Source organism: Mesoplodon mirus, assembly GCF_964341445.2.
Source record: "Mesoplodon mirus genome assembly, chromosome: 12".
NCBI classification, from domain to species: Eukaryota; Metazoa; Chordata; class Mammalia; order Artiodactyla; family Ziphiidae; genus Mesoplodon; species Mesoplodon mirus.
The window spans coordinates 6,496,996-6,509,980 of NC_138988.1; the positions used below are offsets into that span (position 1 = coordinate 6,496,996).

The following is a 12,985-nucleotide window of genomic DNA, read 5'->3' on the forward strand; positions in this document are numbered from 1 at the left end:
AGTGGAGGTTGAGAAGACCTGGGCCCCTAAGATGCTGCGTTCATCTGTTGTCTAACACACCGCCCAGGCACACCACCCCTACCCACCTGGAGAGGCTTCGGCATGAACAGTTCTACACAGAATTCAGAACAGCTGATGCCTTTCCAAAGACAACTGACAGCTTAGCCAGGTCACCAGTTACTTTGTTTCTGTGACCTACCCCCGCAAAGAAAATCACCAACAAAGACCCAGTTTCTCTCAGAGAAGCACGCCTGCAGAGATCTGTGTTCTTAGGTGGAGAAAAAAGTGTATTTTTATTTTAAATGACCTCTAACTGAAATTTAGCATTTCCTTCAATTACAAAGGCAGGTAACAGACCACAGTACTGTAATAGGTAGAAATCCCAGATATTTTCATATCACGGTACAGAGTTCTCCAAATATCATGTATGCTCATCACTACTTTGAAATCATGGAAATTATTCACCTCGTGCTGGATCTTGCTACATTACCATGTCACAAATCTGTCTATTTTTCATGTTTTGGTGATTGTATTTCAATGTATTTGATTCCCTGTGTATGTAATTTATGCATTGAAAAGTATTATTCTGAGAAGGGGCCACAGACTTCCCTCCAAGGGTCGTTGAGTCTCCGTGTAGAAGGCTTCCCAGAGGTGGAGGGCGGCTGTGCGCGGAGCCAGCAACTCTTACCTGTGGGTCGGAGAGCCGGGAGAGGTCGGGGTACAGGTAGAACTTGATGCCCTCGGAGGCCCCGGGCAACGTGACCCCCCGGATCAGGAGTATCAGCAGCATGACGTAGGGGAAGGTCGCGGTGACGTACACCACCTGCGAGGAGAGGAGAGGAGAGGATCAAGAAGGAGTGACGGTGGCGGGCAACGTGGCAGGCCCCTAACTTCTTGCCGGCAGCAAAGGGCCACCCAGCGCAGCGGTAAGAAGTGAGCCCTCACACAGCCTGTTCTCGCACCCACCCCCTCAAGTCTGGGTCTTGCAGTGAGCATCTCCTGAGAGCCCACAGTGGTGCTGTATCAGTGCTTTCCAATCTTTTTTTGACCAGAACGGAAGAAAGAAATATATACGATATCACAACTCATACACACATAGAGCTGAAACAGGAAGTTTCACCAACTCATGCTCATCTCACATGTGTGATACACTCTAATATTTTCTATCATACTGTGTCATTTTTATTTTTATTTTTATTTATTTATTTATTTATTTTTTTTTGCGGTATGCGGGCCTCTCACTGTTGTGGCCTCTCCCGTTGCGGAGCACAGGCTCCGGATGCGCAGGCCCAGCGGCCATGGCTCACGGGCCCAGCCGCTCTGCGGCATATGGGATCCTCCCAGACCGGGGCACGAACCCGTATCCCCTGCATCGGCAGGCGGACTCTCAACCACTGCGCCACCAGGGAGGCCCTGTGTCATTTTTTAAAAACTGGTCATGGCCCTTTAAATTCATGTCACAATTCACTAATGGGTCAAGACCCACATTTTTTTTTTTTTTTTTTTTGCAGTACGCGGGCCTCTCACTGCTGTGGCCTCTCCCGTTGCGGAGCACAGGCTCCGGATGCGCAGGCCCAGCGGCCATGGCTCACGGGCCCAGCCGCTCTGCGGCATATGGGATCCTCCCAGACCGGGGCACGAACCCGTATCCCCTGCATCGGCAGGCGGACTCTCAACCACTGCGCCACCAGGGAGGCCCTGTGTCATTTTTTAAAAACTGGTCATGGCCCTTTAAATTCATGTCACAATTCACTAATGGGTCAAGACCCACATTTTTTTTTTTTTTTTTTTGCAGTACGCGGGCCTCTCACTGCTGTGGCCTCTCCCGTTGCGGAGCACAGGCTCCGGATGCGCAGGCCCAGCGGCCATGGCTCACGGGCCCAGCCGCTCTGCGGCATATGGGATCCTCCCAGACCGGGGCACGAACCCGTATCCCCTGCATCGGCAGGCGGACTCTCAACCACTGCGCCACCAGGGAGGCCCTGTGTCATTTTTTAAAAACTGGTCATGGCCCTTTAAATTCATGTCACAATTCACTAATGGGTCAAGACCCACATTTTTTTTTTTTTTTTTTTTGCAGTACGCGGGCCTCTCACTGCTGTGGCCTCTCCCGTTGCGGAGCACAGGCTCCGGACGCGCAGGCTCGGTGGCCATGGCTCACGGGCCCAGCCGCTCCACGGCATGTGGGATCTTCCTGGACCAGGGCATGAACCCGTGTCCCCTACATCGGCAGGCGGACTCTCAACCACTGCGCCACCAGAGAAGCCCCAAGACCCACATTTTTGAACATCACTGCTCTTAATGAAAATCAAGTTTTCATAGCCAAAGATGGAGAGGAGAGGAGAGGGGAGGATAAAACAGAGGAGGGAATGGGAGGGGGACAGGAGGATGGGGAGCTGTTTAGGGTGGGAAAGACCCAGTGTTTTCCTGGAATCATTTCTGCTTGGTCTGCTTGGAAGCAAGCGATTGGACCCAATGAACCTGAGAGACCCTTGCAGCCCATGGATTCTGTGCAAGAATCAAGGCAGTGAAAGAAACGAAATCTTCCCTAAGCTTCCTTGAACAAGAGCTGCACAGAAGGAAACAGCAACACCTTGACAGACCACAGGAGTTCCTGTTCTACCTAAGGTGTCCTCAGGACTCAGTGTCCCCTCCTGGTCTTATTTTTTCTCCCTCGTCACATGCTCTCCTCCAATCACTTCATTCCTCCACCTATTTAGAGCATCAACTTGTTAATATTTGGGGGCCACAGACACTTCTGAGAATCTGATGACAGTTATGGACCCTCTCCCCCTTTTCCCCCAAATGTGCACTTTCACAGATATGTGCACCAGCTTTTGGATGGTCCAGAGGCTCAGGTTCCTCAAGTACAGAAGCTGTGCTCGAGGGCCTAAGATCTTAATCCCGCCATCACTCTGGAGCCTCTCACCCCTTTGCAATGCAGGGTTTCTTTCACTAGTGGTTCAGGCCTTCACTCCACTCATTTATTTATTTACTCACTCATTCACTCACACACCCTAAACACTCCCTTGTACCGAACACTGAGCTAGACGCCTGAATGAATGGGAGTCACAGGATGAAAGTTTCTGTTTCAAGAGGCTTCCCACTGACAGAAAAGACAGGCGTGTATGTAGGTAGATAACTAATGCACTGTGTAATCAGGGGAATGCAAAGGATGGTGGAGCACAGAGGAGGGAGTAGCTAATCTCAGGGGTAGTCAAGAGAGGGCTTCTCCAAGGACGTGACCCAGGTGTCGTCCCGTAAAGGATGAATAGGAGTTCAGGACATGGGAAATGGAGACGGAAGGAAGAAGGAACGAATAAAATCCTACTATATGCTGCGCACTTTACACATGACGACAGAAACTGCTATGTTTATTCATCACTTCCACACACCAGACATTCATTCTTCAGATAGTTATGATTATCGTCTTTTTAGATATGAGGAATGTCAGAGAGGTCACTGCTCACTCACCTAGGATGGCCCAGCTAAGGAATGTCAGATGTCAGATTCACAACGAGGCCTGTCTGACTTCGAGGTCATGCAATCAACCATGAAGCTGTATATGTGACTCCCACGACAGCCATGCAAATTCAGTGTTATTTTCCCCATTTTTACAGATGTGACTCTCAGAGAAGTTAAGTCATTTGGTTGGTAAGTGACAATGCAGGGACTTAAACTCAGCCTGAACAATAGGAAATAAGAACCAGCAGGGGGTGGTGTCCATGGGTCCTGCCAGCACAACCTGGAAGGCTGGATGATCTCATCCAGACACTGTTCCTAACCTACCATGATGGCACCCACCTCAGGCCACCCACAACTCTGCCCCACAAATTTCTATGTCCATGTTCCCAGATCAACCACTGGCTCAATCGACAAGGCATATAATCAATACAAACAATTTCTTGCTGTCACATATATGGTAATCCAAAGAAGTTGAAAGCAAGTCAAATATATAACTACAGACCAGTAGACAATACTAGTAATAATAATACTAATAATAATAAATTAGAGACCAGTAAACAGTAAATGTTGGTGGTTCCTGCCCAGAGAGCTAATTAAGATTGCTATAAAATCTCCACTTCCCTTAGCTTTGTAGGCACAATCTACCATAGATCTTCAGCATTTCACACAAATGCTTGATTCTCCTCCTTCAAAATGAACCCCCCTAATCAACCAGCTTATGTCTTTGAAGCTGGGAAGGCGAAAATCTATTGCTTTCACGGTATAATTTCCATTTTTGTCTCTGTTGTATGGCAGAAGATTAATTATCCAAAATGCCCAGGACCTGATTAATGATATTTCTGGAGCTTAACCCCCAATGCTCACAAAATTTAGGGAAAAAGATGTTATCCTGTAAAACATAAGAACAAACGAAAATCATAGACATTTGGCCTTCATCTATGGGACCATCCTGATGTGACTAAATGTGCTGCTTGTGCTCTGTCTGGTCTGTGGTGAGAGGACTGGGCCACTGGTGTGTCATCAGGGGTCATCCATAACCTGGCCACACGCAGCCTGCCATGCCCCTGGCGGTACACAGAGCAGACTGCTCCTCAGTCAGCACATGGGCAGGATTTATTAAGTGGCTGATGATTATTCTGAATCAATTCCAATGTTCAGAGTTCTAAATGGATGCTCTGCTTCTAATATGACATTTAGGAGAACTCCACTCTCTCCACTGGCACCCACACCCTCCTTTTTATGCTCATTTTGTAAAACCATAAGGGGAATAAAATATTCAGGTAAATTGCCCGAAGACCACAGTGCGGACGAGTCAGCCTGCCAAAATGAAACCACTGGGTGTCAGGCGTTAGCTAGAACAATCCCCTTGTAAGCTGATGTTGGAGAGCCTGGAGCCAGGGTACAAAAGGTGGTTCGGGAGGATCGTTATGTAATGCACGCAAGTGGAGAGCAGTATGAAAACTGAGATGCATTGCTGGCCCAGCTCTCCTAAAAGCCCCTTGCAATCTGTCTCTACCCTCAGCCATCCTAGACACGTGCATATCACCTTTGATTTTTCCCAAGAGCAGCTGTAGACTGTCCAAACAGTACAGACCTTGTTATTGAGAACCTGCACGTAAATGGTACACATGCTGCCACTTCCCTCCTGTGCCCATGCCAGACATCACTAGCTGATTATGATACCCTGCAGCTAAGCCTGGATGTGGCCCCAGAACCCTCTGCATGGGACTCCAGGCAGCCCCATTATCAGCTGGGAAGAACCCGCTACCTGCTCCCCTTGCTCTAGTCCATTCTTCACTCATGCCTTCACCATCCACTGCAGGTCCTTAGTCCCAGCCCTCAGAATGGTGAGACCAGGTGTTGTGCTCAAGCACTGCTGGATGCGTGCACACGGATGAGGTGTCTAGGGTCAGGAACCCACCACAGTAGCGTGAAACCGGGAAAGAAGGCTAGAGAGACAGGTTGGAGGGTCTCCAGGAAGGGCTCTGGCCTTCTCCTGGCCGTGACAGCGGGGTTGGAGCTGGGTCTCCAAGGCTAAGCAGGAACAGGAGAGCTGATTCAGGCGGGGAAGGTATGGAACCAGCCTGAAATGAGCACAGATCTGGTCCCCTGGGATGTCTAGGCACCTCCAGGTTGTCCTGCGGGTGCTCAGGCTGCAGTCAGCCTCACCGAGGCTGCCCTCACACCCCAGCAGGAGCATCCAGTCCTGCCAACTTGATCTCCAACTATACTCTGAAATGACACCCTGCCTTCATCCTCATCGTCAGGGCCCTTCATCACCTTTCTTCTCAGTCATGTGACAGCCCCATTCCGTAGCCCAAGTTTTTAAAATAAGAAGCTGGCCTGTGTCTTCCTGCTCCTGAGCCCACCTCCCAGTCTCTCACTCAGGGTCGTGGGATACAGAGCGAAGGGCTGGGCTTCACATCAGGGACCCCGTGCTCCAACCCTGGCGCTGCCCCAACTTGCTGTGTGACTCCATCGGTCTCCACCCCTCCCCCAACCACTCCGCTCTCGCTGTGCCAGGTTCCTCGCTGCTGGGGCGCATGCCAGGCCTCCTTCAGACCTCCCTGCCTTTTCATGCCTCCCTTTGTCCAGAACGTCCATCCCCGGCTCCTGGGCCACCCAAGGCGTTAGTCCTGGGTACGCCTGAATCCCCACAGGGCTGAGGACTCCTCAAAGCCAGGGGCCCTGCCTTCCAGCTGCGATATCGTCCAATCTACTGTCCACATCAGGCAGGGAGGCCCCCGGTGGTGGGTTTGAAGTACCTCAGTCTTACGTCAGGAGCCGCCCTCTTCACTATAAACCACGCCTGTCTGCCACGTCCTCCCTGACCCTCACCCCACATCCATCCCCCAGTCATGCCAGCATCTGCCCAGCACCGTAGCTGTTCTCTGTCAGCTGTTTTAAAGTCTTGCAAGTTTAACATTTCTAAAATGTAAGTTCCACAGAAAAAGGGAGTTGGGTCTTTTACATTCTCTGCTGTATCCACAGTGCCCAGGCTGGCATAAGGTACATACAATGTGCTCAATAAATATTTGTTAGAGAAACAAATCAGTAGTCTGATATCTGGACCCCGAGGTTAGAATGCAGGTCTTCAGAATAGCTCTTGTGCTTTGTCCATGTGAAATGTCAGAATCACATAAAATGGGGTTCAGAAAATTGCATCGGATTTTAGGGAGTGTTCATAAATAAGGAAACCACAGGAGATGTGGCTTTAAAAGACAGACCAGTCCAATGAAGGAGGGCAAGGAAGTTCAGGTGCAAAGTTCAGTTTCAAGATGTCTGAGGCCCTAGGATCTGTCTGGAAGGGAGCCAAGCAGGGCTCAGGCATTATGCTAAATTATGCAGGGTCTGGTTACGGGCATAATAAGGTCACTGACAAGGTACCATCAAGCCTGGCTGTTCCTGGCCACTGCCAGTGGTGGTTAGGACCCAGAGAGGTGGGTGTGGGGGAAGGAGGGTCTCAGCTGTCAGACCTCTCAGGCCTCTGAAAGGAGACTCCTGACCAAAGCACACCCTTTGGTTCAGAAAGAGGTTGTGTTGGGTTTTTTTTAATTTTTTGTTTTACTATTGTTTAATTTCCTTTTAGCAGGTCAAGTCCTACTGAATATAAAGGTTAGCACAATTGGTGGTAATTATACTGTATCCTGTTTTAATTGACTCTAATTGCTCATTTGCATTCCAATACTGGAATTGTGGGGTGTTTTCTCCCTACTTCCAGGACAAAGCTATTTATTTCCTAGGGGGAGGGGACGGTCCGATCACTGAGAATGCCGCGAAAGTTGAAGAAGGGCTGCCCCTCCCTAAGTTTTCTAGGATAATGGAGTCAATTGGAAAGCTGAGCATTGTTCAAAAGGCACTGAGCTAGCAGGGTGGTGTTGGGGCAAGGACCCAAGACCGCAGGGTCAGAAGGTACAGTTTGCTGAGCAGTTTGGGCAAATTCCATACTCTCCCTGGGCTGGCATTTTACCATCGACAATGAGGCGGGGGGTGAACTAATCCAAACTGGAATCACTCTTACCATCTTCCCAATTTTTTTTGCCACATACGTGTATCATCTCTGCATTATTTACTTAATATTTTCTATAAATCAATATGCTCTTTTACATTAAAAATATTATGTAATAAGAAAACTGTAAACTGCCACGATAAACTGAAAACCATTATCTCTTACCACAAATAGAAGACAAATGCAATGAAGATAAAATGTGATTAAATTCTAGCTAAAGGTTCTGAGTCTGAGCTGTGTTCTCTCTTAGTTCAAAGGCAAGAGGAGCAAGTGTCAGAGAGGTGCTAAAAAATAAGCCAGCTTACTGCACCTTTTGCCTTCAGACACATGAAAAGGGAATACGGTCTCATTATGTGATGGGATGTTCTTTAATCTGGGCTCATATATTACTAAAATCACCCTGTGGACCGCCAGGAGAAAGAACACTTCCCCTATTTGTGAGAAGGACAGGATGGATGAAGCTGAGATCCATCCCAGCAACTGCAGTGTTTCCTAGAGCAGCGGTCCCCAACCTTTTTGGCACCAGGGACCGGTTTCATGGAAGAAAATTTTTTCACAGATGGCCGGGGTGGAGGGGGGGCAGTGTGTGTGGGGGGGTTGGGGGGGCGGGGTGTGTGTGGAGATGGTTCAGGTGGTAAATGCAAGCGATGGGGAGCGGCAGATGAAGCTACGCTCGCTCGCTCGCCCACTGCTCACCTCCTGCTGTGCAGACCAGTTCCTAACAGGCCGCGTGGTCCGTGGGCCCTGGGTTTGGGGACCCCTGTCTAGAGCACAACCCTTTTCAAAGGACCAGGACTCCCTGGAGCTCTCCAGGGTCCTGATCCTGACTTCGGCTGAACCTTCCACGAGCCAGCTACCTGGAGCTTGGAAGACACTGAGGTTAACTCAGCACCTACTGGGTGCCTGAGATGTGTCACAGAGTATCTTGAACTGATCTTAATACCACTTGAATAAGTTCTATCCCCACTCTGCGGACAAAGAAAAAACTGAGGCTTGAGAGAGAAGTGGCTTGTTCCAGGTTACAGAGCTGTCAGTGATCAGGAGTTTGCCCTCTCCACCACATGTGCTGGGCTCTCTGCTGCAAACCTGGTGATACAATACCTTCCTGTTTTCAACTCCTGTTTGCTCCTCTGTCTGTCCTTAACCTCAGGGGCCCAGCTTGCCTGACTTCTGGCAGCAACTCATCATTGCCTGCTACCCCAGCCATGTTTGCCTCTGTGTCTGGGGTACCTCTGCCCATCCCATATGGTTGGAAAGCAGGGTACTGAACATCCAATCCTTAGAGAATCATTGTTTTGAACACCAACAGATTTTTCCCAGCTTTGGTTTTGAGACAGCACTACCTGAACCCCTAGGAAAGAACGCTACAGCAGGCACCAAATAGTCTGGCATAACTTCCATGCAGATGTTATTGATCTCTAGGAACAAGGTGCCAGGAGAATGAGAATCTGAAAAGGGAGGTCACCATGGACACATCTGGCCTCTTCATCATTGTTAGAGGCGTTCTTAGACCACTGTAGCAGAAACAGTAAACAAAGAAAAAACATTCTGTCTGTTTCAAGTAACCAGATTCTAAATAGGTGGAGGGAATCATGTTTTCAAAAGAAAATAGTGAAGGTATTCACTATTCAAGGAGGTAAGAGTACTTTAGCAATGCAGCAACATTTCCATGAGGAGCTAAAGTTTTAATTTGACAGTGGTTTGTCATTAGCACCTGTGTGGAGCCTAAAAGAATATGCCAAAACACTGGCTTGCCTTGGGATCCAGGTAACGTGGCATCAGCCCTGAGCTGGGCTGAGGAGTAAGTGAGGGAAAGTGACAAGGGACAGGATCAGAACTGAGAGGCAACAAGGGAGGGAGGGATAACTGGGTTCTAAGTCCCCATCCCACCACAACGGTAGAGACTCTGAGCTGTCCCCCACCAAAGATCCACTCTCCCTTCTTCAGCAGTAACAAACCCCCTAAGTTTCGACTGGATCCATAGCTGCCTAGAATAAAGACATTTCCCAGCCTCTCTTGCAGCTAGGTGTGACCAGGTGACTACGTTCTGGCCAATCAGATACAAACAAAGTCAAACACGTAACCTAAATATCTAACCCTTGAATCTAACCCCTGACTACCTCTGTGACTGTGGGTAGGGCCTGCTCCCAATCTTAGTCTATGCCACCTTTCCTTAAGTGAATGCACCTGCTCAGATGATCCACACTATTCCTTTCCACTCAGAATGAAGCGAAGATGCTGAGGACAACCTGAGGATCTGAACATGGACTCTTGACAGGGACCATCCTACACCTGGGGTCAACCAGGAATAGGAATAAGTAGAGTCAGGAAGCCTGCAGAAAGGTCCCATCCATCATAGTAAAACAGAACTTAGAACAGACCTGCCAGAGATCACCATTTCTTGGTAATCCACAGTTCCAACCTTCTCTGTCACAGTTTAGACTGACCTGACAGTGTGGACCTCACCACCAAGTACAAAGGTGCGTGCCTGGGTTAGAAGGTCTCTGCAGCCTTCCAGGGCCTCCATCTTCCTCAGTGTAAAATGAGGATAACCCGTTTCCAAGGTCGATGTGAAGATTAGAGATCACCACGCCAAGCATATGACACAGACACCGACCGCTCAATAACTGAAGGATTCTGACTGCCTTTGCTGGTATCACTGGGTCAAGACGCAATGCCCTCCAGCCCAGTGGCCTTGACTGGCAAAGAACAACATATCTGGGGGCTCAAAAATGCAAACAGAGAGGCTGTCTTAGCTATATGGGGAGGGACAGAGTGGAGTCTCCCGAAAATCCCTATGGGATCCCCTTACTGACAAAGGGAGTGACTGGCAATGTGGTGGCAGTGGAAGGCTGGTGTTAAGAGGTGGTTATGCATTGCCTGGAAAATCTGGGTGAATCGGGTGAACAGGACTCAGAGATTAAAAACAAAAAATCATCAGGACAGAGAGCAGTGTACACAGCCATCCTGAGGAGTTGTAGCAGCCAGACTCCAGGAGAAAGGATGGAAGGCAGTGGGAGTGAGCCATGGTGGCCATTATGGACGGAATCCTCTGAAGTCCTAGCTCCAGCAGCAGCTGAGGGGCCAGGGTGCCGAGGGTGCTGAGATGGAATGGAAGACATTCAATCAGGCTGGACCAGTTAAGACAGAATTCCAATGTAAAAGAATAGAAGGGACTCAAAAGCTGAGTTGAAGGGAAGGACGGGTCCCAGATGTGTCATCACAGACATGTTTATGTCAGGGATGAAGCTTGCCCTGCAAAGGGGGAAGCCAGACTTTTGGAGAAGCTGAGGACAATGAGCATCACCAACCTCTGTGGGGCTCCAGGAACCCAGCGAGGAAGGGGCTCAGGGGCTCCCCACTGAGGGGTACGTGGTTGCTGGGGGCTCACGTGCAGCTTATGGAGAGGAACTTGCAGAGACTTCTCAGACATTGACCCTAAAATGCCACTTCCAGCCCTGGTAGTTCAGGAGAGAAGGATTCACTCAACATCTAATCTCATCATCAGGGTTGGGGCATTGTGGGCAAGAAACCCAACATCTTAGGAGGCCAGGGAATGGTGTTACTCTTTCTTCTTGCTGATGGTTGGCACCAAAAAGATCATCCACACCCATGGCCTATTCTAACCTTGAGATCCCATGGCTTTATTATTTAGTAGTCAGGGACATCCTGGTTGAAAGCAGAGGGCTCAAGAGGGAAAGTGCTCAGTTTGGGAGAAATGGAAGATCAGGGGATACTTAGTAATGATATAATGATGGGACTAGTAGTTATTGCTGGCTCTACATGCTTTACTCTTACGCTATCGAATTCTAAAAGACAGAAAGTAGTATTATCATTCCCATTGCACAGAGGTGGAAATGGAGGCACCCAGAATTAGAGTATTTGGCCCACGGTTGCCCAGCTAGAAAAAGGTAGGATTCAAGCTCAGATCCATCCAACTCCAAGGCCGATACTCAACTACTACCTAGCCCCACGGGGAATTCAAGTGCAGCTTCATCACACACCACATTTCCCTGTGTTCCCTGAACAAACCCTGCACTTTCCCACGTGCAAGCCTTTGCTTCTGTTCACCCAGAAGCTCCTTTCCACCTTCTCTACTTACCAAAATCTCGCCAATCTTCAAGACCAGTTCAGTTACTACATCTTCCAGGTCTCAGCATGAGGCCATCCAGGAAGGACAAAATGCTCCCTCCATAGCCTACAGCACACTGGGCAATACAGCACACAGATCCGGGATAGGCCTTGACTCCAGAAACTCCAAGTTCAAAACCCAGCCTCTGGTGCTTTCTATGCATGTGGCTGATTTTTGGCAAGTTGTCTTTCTAGGTCTTCATATTCTTTTCTGTAAAGTGCGGACAATAATGCAGCAGATTGACTCAATCCCTCTGAGCCGTGCGTTTTGTTTTGTTTTTCAATTAATTAATTTATTTTTGGCTGTGTTGGGTCTTCATTGCTACACGCAGGCTTTCTCTAGTTGCGACGAGCAGGGGCTACTCTTCGTTGCGGTGCGTGGGCTCCTCATTGCGGTGGCTTCTCTTGTTGCGGAGCACAGGCTCTAGGTGCGCGGGCTTCAGTAGTTGTGGCTCGCGGGCTCTAGAGCGCAGGCTCAGGTGTGGCGCACGGGCTTAGCTGCTCTGCAGCATGTGGGATCTTCCCAGGCCATGGCTCGAACCCGTGTCCTCTGCATTGGCAGGCGGATTCTTAACCACTGCACCAACAGGGAAGTCCCTGAGCCGTGGGTTCTTAAGTCCATGGAATGTGGATTACAGTTCCCACCTCTCACGGCAGGTGTGAATTACATGAGCCAGTGTCTACACAGCACCAGGCACAGCAGCCCTTACTCAACAGCTCTCCTTCCTCCTGAGCCCTTCTTCATTCTACACTCTTGTGCACCTGCCTCTCCCTTACTGAGGGTGAGGGCCTTATCTTTGCACGCTCTGCGTGCTTCTCATTGAGGCCTATGAAAGCTGTAAACACTTGGTGAATGAGCCCATTCTGACCCCAATAACCCAGTGAGAATGAATGGGACAAAATAGGACATAAACCCATGTGTCTACAACGGGCTTTCGGCACAGTCTTCTCTCACTCGAGCCTCTCCATCTGAAAGTAAAGGACTTTCTGTCCAATTCAATTCACCAGCCATTTATTAAGCCCACTGGGTGCCAGGTCCTGTGCTGGTCTTAGACATTGTGCTGATGAATGAGCCGGACCCAGACAGTGACAGTCATGACGAAGGGCCATTCGGGAGACAGCAGCAGTGGGCGCTCAGGGACACAGAGGCAGCTCAGGTGGCAATGTGTCGCTAGCGAGGTCTTCCTGGAGCTGGGCTTCGAAGGGGAACAGGCTGTCCTGTTGCTCCAAGGAGTCCTGATCTAGAATGTGCTGTGTGAATACATTCTTTAGAACAAGAAGGGTCAGCACACAGGGTGCTTCAGCCTAGGAACCTCACCTCTAGGAAAGAAACAAGATCTGCATGGTGGTAGGGAAGCTGTGTCCGGAGGGGACAAGAGA

General features: G+C 49.4%; 1 protein-coding gene across 1 annotated transcript in view; it reads right to left on the reverse strand.

The window, feature by feature from the left end:
- Nucleotides 1-12,985, reverse strand: part of SLC6A11 (solute carrier family 6 member 11) — a 122,810-nt gene that overhangs the window by 66,870 nt on the left and 42,955 nt on the right. Inside the window, exon 6 of the mRNA XM_082639682.1 lies at nt 689-823. Coding sequence (XP_082495808.1) covers nt 689-823 — 135 coding nt within the window. The remainder of the gene's footprint in view (nt 1-688; nt 824-12,985) is intronic.